The sequence below is a fragment of the Vanacampus margaritifer genome, chromosome 1, assembly GCF_051991255.1.
Source record: "Vanacampus margaritifer isolate UIUO_Vmar chromosome 1, RoL_Vmar_1.0, whole genome shotgun sequence".
Lineage (NCBI taxonomy): Eukaryota > Metazoa > Chordata > Actinopteri > Syngnathiformes > Syngnathidae > Vanacampus > Vanacampus margaritifer.
Window position 1 is genome coordinate 27,922,952 of NC_135432.1, and position 24,116 is coordinate 27,947,067.

The 24,116-nt window shown below is 37.2% G+C and overlaps 1 protein-coding gene across 2 annotated transcripts in view; it reads left to right on the forward strand.

The window, feature by feature from the left end:
- Window positions 1–24,116, forward strand: part of nphp4 (nephronophthisis 4) — a 135,914-nt gene that overhangs the window by 73,908 nt on the left and 37,890 nt on the right. For both annotated transcript variants that reach the window (XM_077549301.1, XM_077549309.1), the window contains exons 12-17: window positions 2,752–2,943; window positions 3,795–3,949; window positions 7,643–7,834; window positions 11,361–11,548; window positions 18,684–18,844; window positions 19,840–20,008. In XM_077549301.1, coding sequence (XP_077405427.1) covers window positions 2,752–2,943; window positions 3,795–3,949; window positions 7,643–7,834; window positions 11,361–11,548; window positions 18,684–18,844; window positions 19,840–20,008 — 1,057 coding nt within the window. The remainder of the gene's footprint in view (window positions 1–2,751; window positions 2,944–3,794; window positions 3,950–7,642; window positions 7,835–11,360; window positions 11,549–18,683; window positions 18,845–19,839; window positions 20,009–24,116) is intronic.

Consider the following 24,116-nt stretch of genomic DNA (forward strand, 5'->3'; position numbering starts at 1 on the left):
TTAATGCTGAATAGTTATGCTCCGTTCTTGTCTCGGATACCTTCACAAAAGTCGTGTTTTGACTGTTTTCTTTTTTAGCAGCCCTCTTTGATTGGTTTGTGCAGACCTACCTGTCATTGCTCTTCAAATTCAAGATGCAAACAATGCAACGATGATCATAACAATGTCTGTGCGCTGTCTGGCTCTCCATCTTCCCAATGGTTAACAGGGTCAATGTTATGGTTGACCATTTTTGGATGATGGCTCAACTCAAGTTTTTGCATCACGTTTGAGGCATAGTTTCTTGTCTAATTATACATTTCAAGATAGCCCTGTATTCATTTTCTTTCCAGATAGCCGTTCAGCAGAATGGATGTAACCGCATTGTATTACTAATGCCAGGTAGGGAAGCCTTCTATTGCACTGCTGCCAGACCCTGTAGAATTGGCCTCCCTAAGATGCAGGGATGTAATTACACATTTTTTCATGGAACAGCGAGAACAAGGCCATGATTGCTTTCCTACTCTATAAACCGTTTTGTAGGATTGTAAATGTCAGTAGACATTTTCTTTCAACATTTGTTGAAAGAATTTCAATAAGTGTTTAATTATTCCTTGGGGAGCTGTCCTTGTTTCTGTCAAGCTACAGCTAAAGTATTTTTGCTTCACCACATTAGACGTAGGGTCATTACTGCCATCACAAACATTTTACATGGATTAAAAGTAGCCGTGACTTTTTAATTAAGTAGAAAACAGCACTGCTAATCTTGCATGCGAGTGGATTTGGAAGCAATATTCATTACAATCTTTGGATATTTATGTGGTACAGTACTTGAGATGTAATGCTTTCTTCGCATTCAGTACTGTCCGGCCGGTACGGCAAAATATCCACTTCGTTTTTAGTTTTACCGAAAAATAATGAACATATATTACACTACTCATGAAAATGCGGGAACTTTTTGCTTTATGTCTCACACGCTTTTTCTACGTTAACTCATGAACAAAATAATTCAACAACTGTATAATTTCATCCTTACGTTATAAAACCTAATAATCCAGACCTAGATTTGTCTTTAAAATGCAGGGGAAAAATGCAGCTGCCTTGCAGGAGAAAAGAGCCCGGATGTATAAGGTTACTCATGAGCCCTGGAGTCAATGAGTTTGACTCGCTGAAATAACACCACCCGTAAAGCATTTTCTTCACTATGAATGTTCAAATAACATCCAAATCAACACCCATTAACAAAAATAATTAATACTAGATTTTAACTCAATTTAACACTACATAATTTGCTGTGTAAGGATAATCGAAGAGCAATCTCAAATATGAAGAAAACTGAATGTATAAACAGTTTCACCTATCGGCACAGTTAAGTTCATCTTACAATTTTATAATATAAAATGGTAAAACTTTGACCTAAAATGTGTTTCTACTGCAGGGAGTGTAGATAGGAATCCAGTATTTGATTCCGCTATGTAAATTATGTGGTAAAGGAGTGCAGCCATTTTCCCCCCCATAGATAGTCTGCATCAGAGTGAAATCGGGTCCACATCGTTTATCATTTGTCCATCGTCTCAGTTACAGTGAGAGGGCAAATTAAACTATAGTCCACTAATTAATTAAGAGTACAGTAAGGTGAAAGACCGCATCTGTGTATATTCAGCATTAACTATTGTACTTTGATTGACTGAAGGTTAGTCCAAGATATAGTCTGCTTAGCTGCTGTACTATCCTGCTACCATAAACAGGATGAACAGTACACATGGATGAATGGATGGATGGATGGATGGATGAAAGGATGGGTTGAGTGTCGAACAGTCTGTTAACACCTCTGCTTAGTCTCTGTCAGCGCCAATTCTTCCCACTTTGACTTGGTAGTCGCTTTCTGACACCTTGCTAATTATGTTCTTTTGTGTGCTTGACTGCTACACCTTTTGTTCCTAAAATTACACTTGCTTTGTCCTTTAGGATATCATTCTGTCCCAACACTCTTGACAACATTTAGGAAGCTTTTTTGTACAGAGCAAAGATACCTGCTACACAGGAAGAACATTGATCCATCCATCAAATTTTATGCTCAGTTTACTCTTTTCAGGGTCATGGGAAAGCCACACACTGTACATGTACAGTCCCCCACATACTGTATGCATGCTGACCAGAAGGTGAACAGATGATGTTTGCCCTGTTATCATGACAGAATGAGAAAATGGAACCCATAGCAATGCCACTACTAAATTATTTGTTTTGCCATTGTTTTGGCTCAGTGTGAGTGAGCTTGCACTTGTTTTAGACAAATTACGTGATTTTAGCAAATGAATTTAGCGATTTTTGGCAGGGGAACTTGCCTCTTCCTGCTGCAGATGTTTTACATCAGAGATGCTGCAGTTTGAAAGAAGTTATGCTGTACTGTATAATCTGAGTGATTGGATGAGATGGTGAAGAAGGAGAGTAAGTGTTGAATCTATGAATCTAAATTAGTGGAGACTCGTATTTTTTATTATTTTTTTCCCCCAGACAGGCCTAACAATACCTGTCACATGCCACAAGTTGATTCTTTATTGAGGTTTTATTCCCATCTTGTCCTTACTGAATCCACTGCTTGAGATTTCCCAAACATAATTTGTAATGTCACTGTTGTCATCCGAGATTGAAGAAATGCAAGCTTCTCTTTTGTTATTCCTAATAACACGATAATCACAGAACAGTCACAAATTCTAATAACATACTGTAAACATAACGTAATAGGAATTATTCACCTGTGTTTCCCTTCAGCTATCACTGTCTCAACTGACAGCTACCTCACGCTACCCGGCCATCAGCCGCTCCAGCTCGGGGTTGCCGTGGCAACAGTCACTTCCTTCTCTACTCCATCCTTCCCTAACGACGCAGGCCCAACGGCCATCACATGTCACGAGATCTTCTTCCCTGTGCCTTCATAGAGATGCACAAAACATACATACGGAGGTAAGTACACATGCATAGTGTGAAAAAAGCAACCAAGAAGCCTTCACAAAGACGCTGTGTACAAAACACACAGCGTGCTGCGTAATCATTTCAATGAAAGTCTTCACTGGCAGTCACTTACTGAGTTCAAAGATACATCTTTGCAGGGCTGAATACACACACAAAACTAAACTTGAGCCCCAAACCATTCTTTGCCTGTGGAAATACTGAAGATGCTGTGTGCAGCAGATTTCACCTTTTCATCTTTTATTTTTTATTTTTTTACATTTCTGTATCACCTTCCATCTCTCATTAAATTTAGAGCATATTTCTGCAAATCACCATATAAGGTCATTCTCTCAGCAAATGTGTCTAATTGAAACCGCTTAGCCCTCAAACTAGATAATGGAAACTACCTGTGAATGTAGCTAACTGGGTGTAACTGCTAACCAGCTTTATGGACCTGAGGAGTCTCATCACTTCAGCCAGGGGAACGCAGAAACGAAGACGTAAGCTAGACTGTGCTGCGTTTAATTACTGAATAATTTCCAGAAAAGAAGTAAGACTAACCTGCTCCTGCAGATGTAGGTATGTGCAGCACAGTATCAGCACTTTGCCTGTGAAAGCTACCTTGCCTCTGCATAATTAGACCATGTTCACCCACAGGCATTAGTCATCTACACCATGCGGACACTTCATTAGGTACACCAGCACAAGCTAATGAGATCATATACAAGAGTTACTGTATATCTAAATGTTTGTGTTTACAAACAAAATGATGACACTCGGTTTTGACACTATCAAATTTCATTTAATGTTGAAGTCGTATTTTCTCACTATTATCTGCGTTATTACATGTTATTCCTCTTTAGGCCTACTCAGATGTCAGTAGCATTGCACAAGTTGAGATGGACCAGCCAGTAAGGGATGAGACACACTCAGCTAAACATGAGGAAGAACAACTTCAGGAGCTCCCGTTCATTCCTGTCCATGCTCCTGTCATCACCGTGGGCGTGACTTCACCAAGGTATGTGCACAAGTAAAACAAAAACAAAAACACAGAATTAATAGAATATTAAAGTAGTTTAACTTTACATGTAGGCAAATCATATAGAGTATTATTCAAAAGGTGTTTATCCGCAAACAAGAGCATGCAATCATTTACATGTATGCAGTACAAATGCAAACTCTATGGATGTAATGAATACAAAACTTATACTAGGGGTATTTTAATATAATGCTTGCATTTGTCTATCTTTACTTAGTTCGAACTAGCAATCTAGTAAACCACACAGACAAAGGTTCATATTTAAAACATTTTTTTTAAACAAATTATATTAATTATTTAAATAATATATTTTCAGTTAAATAGGCAAAAAATAAACACATTTTATACGATTTTTCTTTTAATCAGGAACAATAAATTTCACTTTTGGGGGGGGGGGGGGTAAGTGACTGACATAATGCTTTTTTCACCTACTTTCTGTTTTTGGAACCTCCACTGTCCCATGGAGCAACTAAATAACACCAACACAATGAGACAGAGCTACTAATTATTATGAAAATTAGTACTGTATTTAAATAAGCTACAAGTTTCATATACACATAATTTTCCAATTGAGTAACTGTCCTGTATTGACTTTAAAATACATAACCACAGCATCAGGTTTTGGATCCACTTGCCCCAAATGTAAAATCACTATTCCTAGTCACTACCACAATGGACCTCTAATGCGTCTATCTATTTTCTCTGGGCTTTGGGCAGGAGGCGGGGTACGACCATGGACCAGTCCCCAACAAGTTTCTCACATTCACACATCTGGACAGTCTTCAATTAATCTAACATGCATGTTTTTTAAAAGTGGGAGGAAACCAGAGTGCGGTACCTGGAGAAACCCCACATAAGCAATGTGCAAACTCTAACCGATGCTGAGATTTGAGACTGGACATGCTGACCATTATCTCTCGCCCGCCTTACAACTCATTGACACATTTATGCATTGCCACCACGTGAAACTGATCCAATTAAAAATCCAGGCAAATGAACAGCTGCTGCATTGTTCTGTTTTTCATATAAAATTGTTGCTAACATGTTAGGTCAAAACCTTTTGAAGTAGATTGCATTTGAGTGACACAAACTCGTACGTTGCATTTTTATCCTTTTCATGCTCCTACATACACCACTCCTCTCTGCCCCTCACCACCTTTTGTAACATCCCCTTATCAAAAGGAGCACTGGGTGGACTGCCAGTCACCAGACAGATAGTGTCTGGCTTACACTGCTTTCTGTCGGTGCTACAGGCTGATAGGACATTGGTGACTAAGCACAGCATGTGCCCGCGCACACTTTTTGCCTGGCTGTGTTTTACAGAGTACGAATGGAAGCAGGACATACAAATCAGGTCAATGTATCGTGCTAATACTGTATATTGTGTTATCAATAATAATAATAACCTAAAGATGGTCATGTAATGTGTTTATACTGAGAAAGATAGATTTTCATCAGCACTTTTTATGCTTGTGTTTTTCAAGAAGACCACTTGACCATTGTGCCTCGAGTAGTTGAACTTTACCCTAGTGGATGTTTGAGTAGCATTAGTCATTGTTGATCGGCCAAAGTCGTCAATGAAGCCATATAAAACCCTTTTTTATGTATCTTGGTTTGTACATCCATTCATTACAGCCGTAAGTCACCATCTACTGTGCTATCGATCGTCTTCCTAATTGGTTGTTCTGGGTAATTCAATATTATTGTTCTTCGGTGGAAGAATTCCGCAGCCATTTTAAACTCTGTAAATGCTGTGCTTACTTGGGTAATGATCACAAAAGAGTTGGCTTTTATATGGAACCTTTCTATTTAATTCAGTTGTAAAACAGCAGAATGCCATAGGGATGTACCAGTGGTCTAGACAGAAATGACTACACCCTGAAAATAATGGGCACTCTGACACAGAAACAAGATCTTGCATTAATACAGAGAGTCTGTAAACAAGCAACTCACAAAAAAACTGCTTTCCTAACCCACAGTGTGGATTTAGACATGCTGCTCTGAATTCACTTCAGTGGGTTGAAACATCTTTGCCGCCTCTTTTGGAAGCAGAAAGTTTTTCGTTTACCACCTATACCATTTTGAATTAACTGCTTTCAATACAAATATAGTTTGAATTAAAAAAAAAAAGTGACTGGATGGTGGATGCATGAAATTGTAGCCTGTTGTCACCATAATTAGTTTGATCAAGGGTTCATTCTGTTGCACCGTGGGGATCATCTGTTTACCAACTGGGCACAGACATTGTTTTTATGAAGCCCAAACATTATCCAAAACATTAGCATTCATCATCCCGTGCTCACATTTTAGCCAGCCATCTGTGTGCTGTGTTGGGTGTCACTGTTGACAGTAGAAGTTATGAATGGTACTGTGGCTGTCGCAAGACAGGTGGTTGCTATGATTAGCCATCACTGACAATTATGCGAGGAAATCCTCAGTGTATACTTCAGCGCCCTCTGTCTTTTCCCTCCAAGTACTCTCACCGTCCCTGTGCTCAATGGATGGTGCTGACACGTTCATTGTAGTTTTGGGGAAAGTTGATTGTAACTGAATGCAAATGAGTAAATTGAAGTTAAGCGCTGTTAAATTATAAGCAAACTACCAAACAAGATAAACTCCAGCTCTCTTCTGACTTCTGGGATATAGAAAATTATTCCATGGATGGAACAGTTTCCAAAAGGAATAAATATGGTTCTACTAATATATTATAACTGCAGGATTCAGGTGGTGGGCCTGAAAAGTCAGCTATGGCTTCACGCTTTCCATGCTAATACCATCTGAGTGACGTAAAAGCAGATTTGTCATTTCAACATCATTGAGTTGAAGATATGCGGCCAGAAATGAACATGTGCTAACGTTATCTTACTTTCACTATGTCATAGTTTTTAGTTGTTCCGACTGATGCTTTCAATGGGGTTCTGAGTTTTAAAGAGAAAAACTGACGGCCCAAACTGAAGCGAGTATAGCTGAGTAGTTGAGAAGCAATATGCTAGCAGTGCAGCAGGCAATAAACATATTTGTAAGATCCTTCTTACACACTGACTCATTTGCTCCCAAAAATTTATACAGACGTTTTATTTTAAATATTGTCATGGTCCCAGAAACGTAATTATCCGTTTTTTCAATTACTTTTTTTTTTAAATGCTAGAGCATACAGAAGGCTTTGATGCAGCCTCTGACCTTAAGAGGTCACTTATAGCAATTGTAGTTATTACGAAAAATGACCAGCAGGTGGCAGCAGAGTATAAGAGATCAGACAGGGCCATGTTGCAACAAGCTCTTTTTGACAGTGTTTTCAACAGATTTGTGAATATTGATGAAACTTCGCTATATTCTAATGCTTATTGCTGCAAAACGGAAACAGATATAAATATACTTTTTTTCTGATGAAAGAAGAGACTCTAATCTTTCTATTGGTAGGTTCCATGTTTTTATAACTATAGAACCCAATGTTCTGTGGGCCTTGCAAAATCAGTCAAAATCCAGTAAAACAGCCGGGAGAAAAGGGGGCTGCTTCAGTGAAAATGGCTGGGAATGATTGAGTTAATAGTAACATACACTGCAATAACCTTTAAATAATAATATAAATAAATAAACATATATTTAAAAAAAAAAAACGACTACATTTCATGTTGAACCATTTTCAGTCTAATATATTTCTTCACCTTTTAGTGTGTCCACAGTCAGTTCCAGGAGTTCACTGGCCCACCTCTACTCTGCTGGCTTCCCCGACATAGTGGATTCGAGAGGGCAAGTGGCAGATGTGTTGGACCCCACGGAGCCGGTGCCCTTTGAGCCGCACCGTGAAGAAATGGATCCTCTGCAGGAGAATCTTCTGGTCTTCCAGTTTCTTGCATTTACAAGGTAAAGTCTGCAGTCCTGTAAGTTATGATATTGTCAACAGCAGCTGGTTTACTGCAGACATGCTATTTTATTTTCATGATCATGTTTAGTTATACTCAATCACAAACAAATTAATCACTGTCATATCAAAACCATTATCATTATCACAGTTTTATGTGATTGCGTGTAAACATTTGGATTTTTCTAAGAAAGAACTACTGGACTGACACATTTTGTTCACTTTGCTCAAATAATATAATCAGAAGTGTTTTTTAAAAAAAAATAGTAAGTGATATTGCCCAAGTCCCAAGGGAAGGGCAGCAATTTCCTATATCTTATTCTTACGGTTACTTTTATGTGTCAAATTTTGCCATTTCATATTTTTAATATTTATATTCATTCATACTTCATATTTTTAATATTCCAGCTTCATTGCCTATAAATTCCACCTTTGTCTTGTAATTGCTGTAACTACAATATGATATACTAATTTCTGAGCCAGTGCACTTTTAAAGGAGACTACTTACAGATTAATTGGTGCATTTATTTTATTTAAAAAAAATAAACAAATATTTGTATCATTTAAACACACTCATGAACATTTTTGTAATGACTCTCATTGGCCCCTTGATTAATTAGAAAAATATATATTTTCTTTTTTTATTTCTTTTTTTTAACTCATCCCAAAAACATTTTTAAAAACACTGATAAACATTGAGTATACTTTTTCCACATAAAATAGGTTAAATTAGGGTAATTACTATTAATAAAAAGGATAAAATCCAAAATATGAAAAACTATTGGAAAAAGTAATATAAAAAACTGGGAAAAAAACTGCGAATATGCAAATCCATGGTTGCTGAACTGTGAATTTGCAGTGGTTGACTACCATTTTAAGTTGTAATATCATCACCACTAGATGAAATACATGTCTTAGTTACGCTTACACTGGATTTCATACTGCTCTATACCACAATATGAATAGGCCCAATATTTTTTTTGCAGATTTGGAATGATTTGCAGGACGAACATGAAACAACAAAAATGGTTTAAAAAAAATAAATAAATAAAAATTCTTGCACCTAATGTTGGTTTCTTGTTCAAGAATTACAGTATATACTATGCATGTGGTTATTATTTGTTAATTCCTTCAAACCCTTTGCCGTTGGGTTTGGATAGTGAATCTTTTATACATGGATTGAAAAATTTATTATAAAAATGACATATTAAGAAGCACATATTTTGTCTATATCTAAAATAGCATTTATGTCATGCATCTGTTTAGGAAGTGTGTGGTCCTACGTGGCCCCCAGTAGTACTGATGAAAAATTGTGGCCCCCTCCATCATTTAAATTGCCCATCCCGTCTCTGTTGTTTGAAAATACATTAAAGAAAAGATGTCCTTTTTCACACACTTCTGAGCATGCACTGCAAATGTGTATCCTTGCATTTTTCAGTTGCATCCAAGAAAAAAAAAATCTGCCTGCTGCCGACTTTCTCTTTTTCTAGGCCCCTCCTGCTGAGCTATGGCCAAGATACAGACGCACTCAGGCATTAAGTTCTGTCAGTCATCCTCTACTCACATGTCAGCTGCATGCTCATACGCCGCACGCACGCATATGCTCACAATTCTCGCAAAAACACATTTCCTGTCAGCACAGCCTGTCAGCAAGCCGTCACAATGGCCCCGGAGCCGGCGCCCTCTTAGTGACAGTGGAAGATGCGTGCTGAACACACCACTCGCAATACTGTGTCCTTCTCTCTTTTTGTGTGCAATGTCAGCAATTTACTAAACCCGTTCTTTTTTATTGTTTATCCTGCTGCTATGGCATTCCATGCACAAGCATTCAAAATATGTTAACCTTGGTTTTCAGATAATGTACATGCTGTTAACATAGAAATAAGCAGCGTGTATCCCATCATACCCTTAATACTGGAAATGGGCAAATGACAGCCAGTAGAATTGTATACATTCATTCTATATGACCCACACACTACTGAGTCCAGTATGCTCATTCAATGTGACGACTCCTTCTGTGTGGGTGGTTTGTCAGTTCATGCGAGGTTACATTGAAAGCTAATTTAATTAGAAAATCATCTTTAAAAAGTAGTGTGAAAAATGCCAATGTATTGCCTATAGAAAAACACACGAGACCCAATGTCCTACACATTTGTCACCTATGAAACTATAGTCGAACTAACAATAATAATAATGCAAGTTTTTATATTAACAATTAATCTCACAATTTTTAAGTTTACAGCTATAATAAAGATTTTCAATCTTGTATACATGTCTAAAAAAAAATTATGATAACAATTAACAATTTGTAATCTAATAAAATAATTATTAAATATGCATTCTTTTTAAAAACGGTACCATTTCCTTTTGATTTTCATCCAAACTTAGCTGAAACATTTTTTGACTAAGTTTTTAATTTCCTCCTTCCCCTTTTGAACATATAAACTCTTTTCTTTCTTCCTATTCTTGTTTTCCTTTTTTACTTCAACTTATATTTTATATTTGTAATTTGTTTTGTGTTTTCTTTATGTTTATATGTTCAATAAAACCATAAGATCCCCCCCCCAAAAATTGCAAAAAAATATGTATTTCCCCATTATTAAGGAAAAAAAGAAAAGAAAATTCAGGTTTGCGTATTAAAACCTAGACAATACATTAACAACGGCACACTACGATAAACTTCTTGCCCATTTATTTTTATCCGTCCATCCGTTCGTCCATCTGTCTGTCCGTCCGTCCTCTCACCCTCCCAATGAGGCCCTTATAGGAAGTTACTGTACATAAGATACAGTGGGTTGCCAGTATCACTGTATTGTAATTAATATTAATATCAAAATAATAATATTCACCGTTGCATTCCCTGCCAGTGAATTATTATGTGTTTATTAAAATATATTAATATTAGCCTGAAAGGTTAATACCACTGCTGCATTAATTTGTGTTACATGCAATATGCACTTTCTTTTTTGACTATTGAACAGGGAGGTGATTGCTGATTACTAATCAGCCCGTTTGAAGCGAGCGGAAGTTGATTTCATTATTCAGTGTGTAATTCAGTGTAATCTCGTAAATGTGTAATGGCAGTAAAGGCTTTCTTTTTTACAACCTGAATTTTGTTTACCAGTATGTATGTGTGTGTGTGGGTGCTCTTCAAAGGACAGATAATAGTTTTATAGATGGATGGTTGAATAGTGAATAAGAAATGAGGGACTTTACTATATTTTGCAACAATTTGAAATGTATCTCTCAATTTGAATTTGTTGAATTTAGTCATTAATTATTAAATTTATAATTTGGCAAATTATGAAAAAGTACAATGTACTTGTTAATTAATGTTAATAAGGACATGGGAATCACACTACCATGACACACATGTTGCTGGAAAATAGTCAATTTCTAAAGTAATATAGATCTTAACTGTAATTGATTTAATAAATAAATGTTGCACTTAAGAATAGACCACTGTATAGTCAGCTTTAGTACAGCAAATAGTTAATTAACTTAATTGATTTTGTAACTTCTTATCAGAATGCCAATGGTGGGGATCGTTCCTGAATGGCCTGCCAACATCTACTTCACCTTCCAGTTCTACCGTTTTCCACCAGTCACATCACAGCAGCTTCGACTACTGAGCAATGACAAGGTGCAGCAGAAAGCAAGCGAGCTGCTTCCTTGTGTGCTAACCTCCATCAACAACGACGGCTCTGTCAACTCTGGTAATGTTCCTCTGCTGCTTTGGAAAGATATAGATTTTTCTCATGGATTGTGTCTCCTTCTCTTGGAGTTTTAAGTCTGTTGAAAGATGCATTGATTGTAGTTTAATTTCAGTGCAACACTAACACATTTGTTGAATCAGGGGCAATGAGAAATGAGAATCATACATGGAATGATAGTCAAAAAAATGTTTCTCTCCAAGGAGTGAAAATATATTTTGTGCCTCCACAAATCTACGCCATGACCATAAATAGTATCATTTGTCTATAAATTTTTGGTATGTACACCTCTGCAGATGAGCTAATACTACTTCAATTCAATTCAATTATTTTTTTATTTCACTCTTTAAAAAAAGAAATGAAAGGGGACAGAAAGAAATAAAACTTGTGATATCTGCCCCTGATTAACACAAAAGAACGATCAATACAAAATAAATGACAGCAAGCAGTCAAGACGCTTTCAATGTAACAATTCAACAAAATAATTCAACAGCATGCCCTTGTGCTATATGTATTCTTCAAAAAATTTTGCTTTTATACATAAAAAAAAATACAGATAGACTGAGATTATTTATTTTTATAATCCAGTTTGTTCCACAATCTGACACCTTGAGTTGAAATACATCGTTCGTCTTGTTTTGTTATTATTATTTAGGTTTGGGAAAAATATATGTTCCTCTTAATTTGTACTCACTTTCCTTTAAAAAAAAGAAAGAAAAAAAATTATTTGCATGTTGATTGGTAAAATTTCATCATAGGCGTTACATTATTTTAAGACGGTTAAACTCCATCAATTCATTAAATTGTAAAGTTTTTAGTTGTGTATATATTGGATTAGTGTGATATCTGTATCCACATCCGAATGACAATGAGAGCACCATTGCCACTTACTATAGTGGATGTGCAATTACTTTAATTTAATAGGGGCAAAAAAAAAAAAAACTAAGGTGTACCCCAATCACCCCCACCCCCGCCCCCAACTAGGGGACCCACCCCACTATTTCAGAAGCACTGCAAGCAAAAACAAGAACAAATAAAAAAATAAAACAAAAAGCATATTTTCAACAGCATACTCAAACTTGATAAAAACAACTTTGTTTGCTCTGCTGATTTGCATTTTTTTTGGTGAAACTGATACTTGTTTACCATGTAAATCACAATTATATTGTGATAATTTGCCGGTGAAGTTGTTGGCAACAGGGCGCGCAGACTTCCTACGCCACCCCAACAGGTTCCGCCTCTTAAGGGCACATATCTAAGATACAAATTAGTGTTGTTCCGATACCGATACAGTAGAACCTCGGAGTTTGAACGTCTCGGAACTCGTACAAATCAGACTTCAACCCAAAAATCTGAGTAAAAAATGCCTCGGAGTTTGAACTCATTTTTGCTGAGTGAAGCCGAGCAAAGCCGAGCAATGCCGAATGCTCTTGTTGCAGTAGTTAAGACGATGCACTGCTCATTTCCAGTCAGATCGTGAATACTCCCAGAGGTGCTCCATACTCGCGAGTACATTTCGATTTTTCCACGTCAATTTTTTTTCGCCATGGGCCCAAAGAAAGACAACAGTGCCAGTGGCAGCAAAGAAAAACATACAGTGCTACGAACCACAGTGGAATTAGGAAGGAGATTATCACGCAGTTGTGACTACCGCGACTACTTCTGTAAATACTGGCACAAGGACCCCCCTTAGCTGTTCAACAACGTGCCTGACGTTAAACAACGCACGCAAGGACCGCTTAGTAGTCTAACAATATGCCCAATGTAAAATACACTAACTCAGCACTAAACTAAAGCATGCATTAACACAACATTTATCATCCACTGATGCCATCACACCACAACAAAAAGGTAAGGTATTTTTATTGTTTAAATACTGTACAGGGTGTAAAAGTAAAAAACACAAATAGAAATTAAAATATGATTTTTTTTGTTTTTGGAGCTTGGAAACGGATTCATTGCATTTACATTATTTCCTATGGGAAAAAATGTTTGGGAGGTTGAACAATTCGGACTTTGAACACTTCGCAGGAACGAATTATGTTCAAACTCCGAGGTACCACTGTACTACAATGTGTAAAATATTTTTTATATACTTATACTATGTTTTGTGTTTAAATATATGGCTGCAGTGTGTTTAAAGAGTGTTTTTTAAATGTGTTTGAAGGTGGTGATAAACTGTAAAAAATATTTGATTTTCACCTATTGCGGATGGGTCAGGAATGTATCCCTCTGCAATGAATGGGGATTCTTGTAAAATGATTAAAATATTGTGTGTAACATTGTAACATGCTCATTTTGCATTCACAGTAATGTGAAAATGATGTTGAATCAGGAAAAAGGGGACAAATGTTTCTATTGCAAAGCATTAACAACAACATTGTTAAGTCTGATATACAAGTACGAACAAGACACTTCCTTTATTTTTTTCCGGAGAGCTCAGTATTGTTCATTCGGTAATTTTACCGATTTGACATGTCATCATCATTGCTCTGTCATCATCATTGAACAAGACACTTCCAATGACCTAAAATGCATCTTGCATGTGCACGAAGGTCAAAAACTTACCAGAAAACGTCCATCAAAGCACCAATAGCCTTAGCTGTAGCTCGCTGAGTGCATGCAAGCTACATTGTGATTTATTTCACTCCTCTCCGGCTCGGCGTTGTCCAATCATTTTGTACAAACGACAACTTGCGAGTCAGTTCCGTGATGCTCCGCGATGTTCTCCGATGCCACTTCCCTTTCAATCAGCCAAGCGGCCAGTGATTGATGTCTATTCATGTTGCAACTAATGAAATGGAAGAGATATTACTGCTACTGACAGAGCGTGATATTGAACACACAAACATTAGCCCCCTTACCCCACAGGCCTCCTCAGACAGACACTCTGGATTAGCGCTGTCAATATTTCTCGCTGCACACTACACTATTTTACTTTCACACTTGTCCTTACTGAACAGCATTCCCTGTCTTTTACACCAATTTGCTGGCAAAAGCTGAACTAAATCTACCCTTTTACTTTTGATGGATTAGGAATTAAGGGTGTGATTTAGCAGTTAGTCGGTTTATTACCTCTCTGGATTTAACGTACCATTTATTTTCTTGTATATCATCACCTGTCACATCTTTCTCCTGTTTAAACGAAAATGTCGATGTAGAATCACAGCAGAGCAAACGTAAACAACTTCGCTAGGAAAGGGATGAGCCTGTCCTAGCTGAGTAATACCTTGAAGGCGGAATGCCCCAAATGTTGTGCACTTTTGCTGAAAATACTAATCTTGGAGGTCCGAACTGTCATCATATCACATGATCACACCTCAGTAGAGCTCAAGTGTTTTACTTGTGCTGTGTTGATGCATTTGAGTGCATGTGTTAATGGCAAGAAGGAGCATTGAGTGAAGATGTTGACTGCTACGTGTTATAGTGACAGTTTGTACTCTGGAACAAATTATTCCAAATGTAATTAATTTCAATGGGAAATTCAATCAAATTAAGTTATACCAGCCACCCATCAACAACAACAAAGACAACAACCTAATGTTCCGTGACAGAACATTGTGGCCAAACTGAGCTTCCTCTGTAATACAAATTAGTGTGATGGAGCATGAAAACAGTGAATAATACAGAACCCATTGGTCAATTTATTCTGCTATTTGTACAAATTAAAACAAACCAAAAAAAGAAACTGACTTCAACATTTACACATAAAAGCAAAAAAAGAGATTTTAATTAATCAAATGTGAGCAAAATGTGCTGACGAAGGCAGTATACTGGCAATGTTAATCCCAAACTTGAAAAGAGTAGCAGAAGCAAAAACACAAAATTTGACTCGCTGCCAAAACATGATTAGTTATTGCTGTTAAAATGCAGTCAGTGACGTTTCATTTTATCCCATCGGTGGTAATGTTATGCATTACTACACCAGGCAAGCAACAGATGGAGTCTATTGTGATTTGAAGCTTTCCCAAATAAAGATATTTACAATAACATACGGTATGTATAATCTTCCTCTATCTGTTATCCTGATCTTCACCGGAATGTAAAAATTTATGAAAGCCTGCAACAGGCAAATAGAAAGGAGCTATAATGAACAAAATAGCAGAACCACACTCATATCCGCACTGAAATATGCAGCCAATGAACCTACATGTAATGATACAAAATAAATAAATAAATAATGTGACTACACCCCATCTATTTAGTCTATTGAATCACTTATGGTGGCTGTTGTTGGTATTACTCTTGTTGGTATCTGCCGCAGCATTACCAACCTTTATTATTATTATTATTATTATTATCTGGTGTCAATTGTTGCAACACAATGTCATGGCAATTGGGAACACTCACATTGTATGAGGACACAGTTTTGGGGTGAGCGCAGTCAAATTATGGCGGCTTGCATAGAAGGCTGGAGAAAGAAAAAAACAAACTTTTGTGCAGCAATAAGAACACAATGTATTTGAATATAATGAAACAAAATTGCATCGGTTCTTATTACATCGTGTCTGTTCTGTGCTTGGCCCCTTCTTTATTTTGACGGCCAGCAAATACTTTTGGTGCATTACAAGAATTTACTTTTTACAGTACCAAAGGGACTACTTTTGGCCACAATGCAAACAGTATTCTAGTTAAGGTAAGCCATTTTAAACTAAAAATATTTTTTTTTGTGTAGTTATAAACTGAAGTTTTGAATCCATGTTGCTGCTGATTCTATTAGGGAATGGAAATTTTTGATGAGAGTTTAAGCCATTGTTGTCAAACATACGACCCACGGGCCGTATCAGGCCCACAAAAGGGTTTAATTCGGCCCACAAGATGCTCTTGTAAAGTAAAAAAAATAAAATAAAGTGATATCTGACCAATTAATCTGACGGTCAAAATCCAAACATAATTTCGTAATTTCACAAGCAATCCTCAGATGAGCAATGCAACTTGTACACAAAATTGAACTGGATGTCATTATTTTACACATATCCTAAAGTTACGGTTTGTTGAAAAAAAAGGTAAAATAAAAACATAGACTAACATAAATGAAACATTCAGCTTCTGGTAACACAAACGCATATGACATGGATTAACGTCATATAACTTAGTTAACTCTGCCTCGCAATGTATTCTGGGAACAATATATGTGCAAAACAGGTAGGTATAACACACCCGGAACTCATACGGACAAAGTGTTACCGCGTTCCATTTGCATTTGTTATTTTTTGGAAAAATATATTTACAGTTGAGCCCCACAATTTAGGGCTGGCCTGCAAATAGCGAATATGTGTGTTTAAATGACGCCAATTGTTTTCAAGTTATTAAGCATGATTTTACCGGACCGGCCCACTTGGTAATATATTTTCCTCTATGTGGCCCCTGAGCTACTATGAATTTGACACCCCTGGTCTAAGCTCTACTTAAAACTCAAATTGCATTTATTATTATTTTTTTTTATAAAGACTGAATATTTATTTATGTGGAGATTGTGTTGATTTCTCACAACAATTAGGAAATGCAAATATCAATATGTAACTCTTTATTTCTACACGTTTACCTGTGTTTACCTTTTCAAATCATAAGCTCTACAACATTCCTAGAAAATCACAATGTCTTATCACTAGTAAGCTATTTTTAGAACAAGCCAGCGGGACTACGCATGTGGTTCCTAGGGCCTACCTGTTGCCCACGGGCACCACATTAGTGACCCCTGACATACACTTTTTATGTATCCTCTTAGCCTGCAGCCTTCAATGCCTAGTTGTTGCCCAGCATGACTTTCAGGCTGCTTGACCTGTTGTGCACACATCTGACAATCCATCCTGGTCGTGTAGTTTGTGTTGCAGGGTAAGTTGTCACTCTGCTGGGTGTCGCTCCAAGTATGCCGACCCACACGCACGTACACACAACACAACTCTGTGCAGCCTCCCTCGGGCCAAATATCTCAGCGCTTCCCAGCTTCTAAGCACAAACACACACGGAGTGTTGTCCATCTTCCTCTTAGCTCGTCTTTTGCGCTCCCATTGGTGCAAGCTTATGTCATGCTTGGGAGGATTAATGGTCCAAGCGGAGACTTCCTCGGTGGTTGGGCAGATGGACGGTGAATGTATTTGCTCTGCGTCTTTTTAATAGGAAATCGTTTTAATGTTGCTTATACAAACAGCATGGAATCATTGACATAAACATTCATGTGGTAATGATACTCAAATCATTCTTATTGATAGATTTTTTTTTTTTTTTAGCTTTTTTTGTTTTGTTTAACAAAGACATATTTACAAAGCCACATCTGAATTGATGTACATATTGCATTAACTAAAACACGAATGCAGAACACACCCCAAATGTACAATTTGAAGTTTGAGAAAGTACTTGGGTGATCATATTCAACTTCTAAAATGTCACAATATTGTGCTAGCCATCAGCGCACCTCAGTAGACCTCATTTTAGCCAGCTGTAAGGACTATTTGTGGCAGGATTACACCTGACATTTCTTTACTAATAACCCACAGTGAATGTCATTGAACATGTCTCATAAACAATTGATCTTAACACACTCATATAGAGAGCTGTTTTAACTGTGATGGATGCATTTCATGTTAATCAACTGTGCACAAATGAAGTAATATACCAGAATAACCAATCATAGCCAAGGAATTGCTACAGAACAGTTTTGCTCCATGATTAAATACGTTATTTAAAGACCGCGTCAGTCTGATTATAGAAATATGTATCCATCCCAGCCCATACAGGGTGTGGCTAATCATTATCAGAGGTGTTTACACCAGTCATATGTCATTCTAAGGCAAGGCATTTTTGCTTAGTCATTTGTTTACACCAGTCATCAACCCTTGGCAGCCGTCGTCAGTCGTGGATCTGATAAGCGTCTCCTGGTCCTCAATGCGTCTGTCAAAAGCGATCTTCATCCAACACTTCTTCACTGCAGACATTCTGAATATATATATATATGTTTGACAAAAGGCATAATGCACAAATTCCCACAACAACCATCTCAAATAAGTTTCAGTGAATGTATATTGAATATATAATTTTTCTAACAATTTCTTACTTTCATCTTGTCTGCTTTTTCCCAGGTATTTGCAGTGTTATTTTGCTGAAATGACTTCTCTCAGCATTCTCTCTATTTGTGCAGGTTCTCCTGGGCTTCAGGTACAGTTCAGAGTCGATGACAGTTTTCTCAAGCCGGGAGAGAAGCAACGCTTCCTGCGCTACCTGGCCCTTCAGACCATGCATGTTGACATCTGGGACAGTGACTCGTTGCTGCTCATAGGTTCAACAGCCATTGAGCTCAAGGTAATACACTTCGGCATCGCAGTCTCTATTTCTGAGCAAAACCAATACTGTGTTATGGCTCTTACAGAAGAAACTCTCATTCCAATTCATATGGCATTTTAACCACCGGCGATAAAGCATAATTTATGATAGACTGCTATCTGTTTTCACACCCCATCATGGCTTTGCAGTGCATCCATCATTGATTCATGCAGCATTTGCAGATTTGTAGATTTTATAGTGGGAGCCTGACATTATAGAAAATCATGTCACGGTGCATAAAGCACACCACATCCGTCGCCCCAAAAAAACATAAAAACCTTCCTTTTGGTTTCTATAAAACAAATCTTTTGGCACAATAAAGAGCTTTTGTGTGATAGTGTTTTCTTACTGAAAACTTTACAGTTTATTTTTGTAACACATCCACTTTGTCTCCCGTGGTGCCAGATGAGAACAGATGCAAACAAATTCCATCATACCTTATATGACATAATTGTTTTATTATAATAAGCATCGGAAATACATATTTGTTAGTCTGGCACATGCAACTTTACTTTTTTTTAATTGATTAAATAAAAACAAATAAAATAAATATGCAGTGCTGTGAAAATGTATTTGCCCTCTTTTCAGAACTTTTTAAGATCATTAAACAAATGTGAATATTTCAATATATACATACAATTCAGTATTTAAAAATGTGATTTTGATTACAAAGAAAAGTGTTAAAAAGAAAAGAAAAGAAGGTACTTGTCCCCTAAACATAATAACTGGTTAGGCCATCAAGTGTTTTTGACTAGCAAATGAAAAATTTGAGGCCAGATACTTTTGTTGGCACTGTAGAATAGAAATAAATATAGATACTTACTAGAATAATCCACAAAATTATAATACAATTATAATAATAGACCTTTATCTTCATAATTATTTTCCCTCCTTTTCTGATTCTTTTTTTGATTCGTTTTGTTTTTATGCCCCAAATTGTTTTTCAATGCCTTTTCCTGCCTCGTTATCTGCAGTACTTGTTACGGAATGGTAAAACGGCAGTGCAAGCCCTTCATGAGTTGGAGGTTCAGACAACTGACTATGTGGGAGAGGAAATCTTGCAGACAGGCGATGCCTCCAACAACCCCATGGCAGCCCACACCATCGTCAGGGGTCGGCTGCATGTACGCACTGGGAACATTGGCAAGTATTTTCGAATATTTAACGCATGAATTGCATTCACACAAACAACAGTAATAACGAAAATGATAACTGGGCTAATAATGATTTAAATGTTTTGATAAAGTTAGAAGTATAAGCCACTACTTAGTTACTTTTTTTTGTAGATTCCAGGAGTGTTAATTTTCTTCTATTCTTGCCGTTTTATGCAACAAAATCTCATTATTTACTGTCAGGAAATTTGTCAATGTTTTGTGTTAACTGTTTCTATTCTGTTCTGTACACACTGCACACCCTCATCATCCCGAAAAAAAAACAAAAAACAAAACAATGCCTCCGGGCAAAAAAGGGATATTTTTGCAGTAGCTTTACTTCTGTTACTTAGTTGTATGTTAGTAAGCTTGGTATTTGTAGTTGTTTTTCCGGTTGCATGTGCAATATGAACGATTTATTACTCAGTGAAATTATTATTATTATTTTTAACTCATTCAGTCCCAGCCATTTTCACTGAAGGAACCCCCTTCGCTCCTGGCTGTTTTACTTGACTTTGACTGATTTTGCAAGGCCCACAGAATATTGTGTTCTATTGCTATAAAAACATGGAACCTACCAAAAGAAAGATTAGAGTCTCTTCTTTCATTAGGAAAAAATATGCTTGTATCTGTTTCTGTTTTGCACCAATTAGCATTAGAATATAGCTAAGTTTCATCATTATTCAAAAACCTGTTCAAAACACTTGGGAAAAACAGCTTGTTGCAACATGGCCCTGGTTGATCTCTTATACTCTGCTGCTACCTGTTGGCTGTTTTTTTTGTAATAACTACCATTGCTTTAAGCCATCTTTTCAGGTCATAGGCTGCATCAAAACCTTCTGTATGCACTATCATAAAAAAACAACATTAAACTACAAAACATTTTTGGGACCATGGCAATATTTAAAATAGAACGTTTTTTTATACGTCTTTGGGAGCAAATTAGTTAATTATTATTATTTAGTGTATGTATCCTATAAAGAATAGATGCAAATGTATCTTAACTTTTCTATGAGTTTAGAGTAGTTTTGATCCCCGATCTTCCTCTGCGCCCTTAAATATTTACAAACTACTTTAATATTCAGGCAAAGAAGTAATGTTTACTTGTATTGATGTGTATCTACGGTTTGAAAATGACAGGGGAATCCTTAAGATTGCTTCTGCTGTTAAAAGTGTGCATGGCTGCAAAGCTAACACTGTTCCACAGAGAAATTTTTTGATGTGATAGTTCCACTTCATCCAGCTAGGGAGCTCCCTATTTCTTCCCCGCTTTTGTACTCATTCAATTTGGGCTTGTGCAGAGAAATGGCTGCTGACAGTATCTTTTCTTTGCCATGCATCAACTGCTGAAAGATACTCCCTCTCATAAACAACGCATCATTCTTCCCTGCCTTAGAAACACTGCAGAGTGCCATTGTCAGGGCTAAATATTCCAGCACTTTCTCATTGTGCTTATCAGTCAAAGCAGGTTGGGAGTGCAATGGCTTATTGGATAGACGTGGTGGTGAGGGAGCGGGGGGATTGTGTCTGCATGTAAATTACAGTCAATGCTCGATTATCCATCAGGCAGCTTGGCGGACAGTCGGAATCAATTTGGAAAGGGAGGAGGACTCATAAGTACTTTTCTTTGTTTCTTCATCCATGTTCACTTCTTTCCTCACATTCTCTCCCTGTTAGTTCTCACTTTTCTTTTTGCCTTCCCTCACCTCCTCCACGGCACCGCTGGGAGGGGGCAGTGAGGTGTCTTGTCATAAGGCTGCCATGAATCAGCAACTCTTAATGGGTGGCTTGTAGAAAGATATGAAGGGCATTCATTAGCGCGCAAAAAGCCGAAAAGTTACACACGGATTGAGATGGATGTGCTGCGTGAAGGCTCCGGCTGAGAGTGGACAGGGAAGAAATCAAACCGCTCACACATGCCGAGGAAGCGAGCGCTCATGCGTCCACGCAGACATATAGACAGACAGGTGTAGCAGAGCATGGGCACCTTGTGTGATGAGGCTGGAGGATGGAAATAGTCTGCAATACACCACTGATATGCAAGAACCTTTCCACTGTGATTTTTCTTATCCGTGGATTCTTGCAATTGTAATACCAGTAAATCCACACTGGCTGTGTTTTTTTTTTTTTAATGCATGCGGGCCTTTTCCACTATGCAATACCTGGCCAGCTCCACTTACCAAGGTTTTCAACTTCAAAAAATGATTGCTTTTGCAGTCACGAGTGAAATGTGAAAACCACGCCGCATCTTTTTATTTTTATTTTTATTGCAGTTGTTATTGATGCCATACATTACTGGTTTACCATGACATTTATTGTCTTTATTTACCGAAAGAGATTATATAGACAGCTGTGGATTACAAAAACTTATTTCAGCACGTATAATTGAAAATGTTTGTTAAAATGTATAATGAATGTACATTATATCTCTCTCCTTGTGAGAACAGTCCTGCTTTAATGTGTTTCAGTCATACATTCTTTGAAACTTGTCTTTTTTCTATTTATCAGATTTTTTTAATTGAAAAAGTTTGCATTAGTTTGTCCTTGTAAATGAAAAAGAGCGGACCACCAATTGGTATCCTTTTTTAATTATTGCCAAGTGAGGTTGGGATTGACAAGTCATTCAATTAACGACAATGGTATATACTGACAGCCCTATTAATGAATTATATTAAGCAATCTTTATTGAAGAATGAAGGACAAAAAAGAAGTAAAATGTCAATGTAAAAAATATGACAAAAAAGTCCCACTTCTCCCATGAAACTGATTGACTGGTCAACCAAGAGGAAATCTATTTTGCCTTATTGTCTTTATTTGATGAAGCCACGCGAACTCTGCGGGTGAACTGGAGGTAACCAAAGTGATACATTAGAGAGATGTTTCACCTCAGCTTCAAGAGCCACTTTGCAAGCATTTAATGTCTAGATCGTAATCATCAATGATGTTCGCTTGACATTATGGATCAAGGGCGGCATTTCCATACATATGCCATTGTATAGGGGAGTCCAGGGCAAAGTTATATTTTTTACGAACCACTGTATGCCATCAGCATACACACACTGTTGACATGGCAGACATCAGAGCAAAATTGTGTTGAAAAGGTGTTAACATCTGGCTTCCAATATGCCTAAGTCAAGACATACCCTTCAACATTTATTTTAAGTAATTTATGTGCACACAGCCCATAGAATTGAGCAAAATACACTGCCGTCAAAAGTACTGATACCCTGAGGCCAATTCCTGTATTTTTACTTTGAAAACATTTTGGTTTGACATCAAAAGATAAATATGGCGTCATGCAGAATCCCTGTAATGCCAAAATCATCACTTTAGAGACTCCAGATGGCATGTTTGTTCAATCATTAATATTGCATCATAAATCAGAGCAAACCATTTCCAACATGTTAGATTGGTCAGAAATTTGTAAAAATAACACCTGCATGTGGACTGACCAATAGTTTAAGTTTGGGAAGAAATTTACTAAAATATGAAATAGGTGGTTTTGTCCCGACGCAAACGATATGAGACGAGATCAACATTAAGTTTTTATTTCCAGAAAACTAACTTTTTAGCAGATTTTTATTCAAAATAGACTGAAGAGAATTAAACTTTTGACAAAAGGTGGGGGACAAGATGGACTTGTTGCTAATCACGTTTGTACAGACGCTCCCCAACTTACGAACGAGTTACGTTCCGAGCGATCGTTCGTAAGGTGAATTCGTTCGTAAGTTGCTTCAGTGCTATATTTTGTATTATATTTTATGTTTAAAGAGAATACGTACAGTACTGTACTACGTATGTTAGAGAGAGAGAGCGAGAGACACACACAGTATGTACATGTACGTAATAAGATAAATAAAATGAAGTTTAACTTACTTTTGGAAGATGTACTCGATGCTTAAGGATTTGATGGAGGAGGAGGAGGAGGAAGAGGAGGATTTTATATCATGAGAGGTTCTTCGTCGTCGCTGGAATGGGCTTCAAAAGTTACTTCCTCCTCCGTAACTTCAATGTAGGAAGAAGTTGAGGGTCGAGGAGAAGAAGATGAGGGTTGATGAGTATCTTCCTTGGAGGATTTACTAGAAACTGGCCGAAAGAAG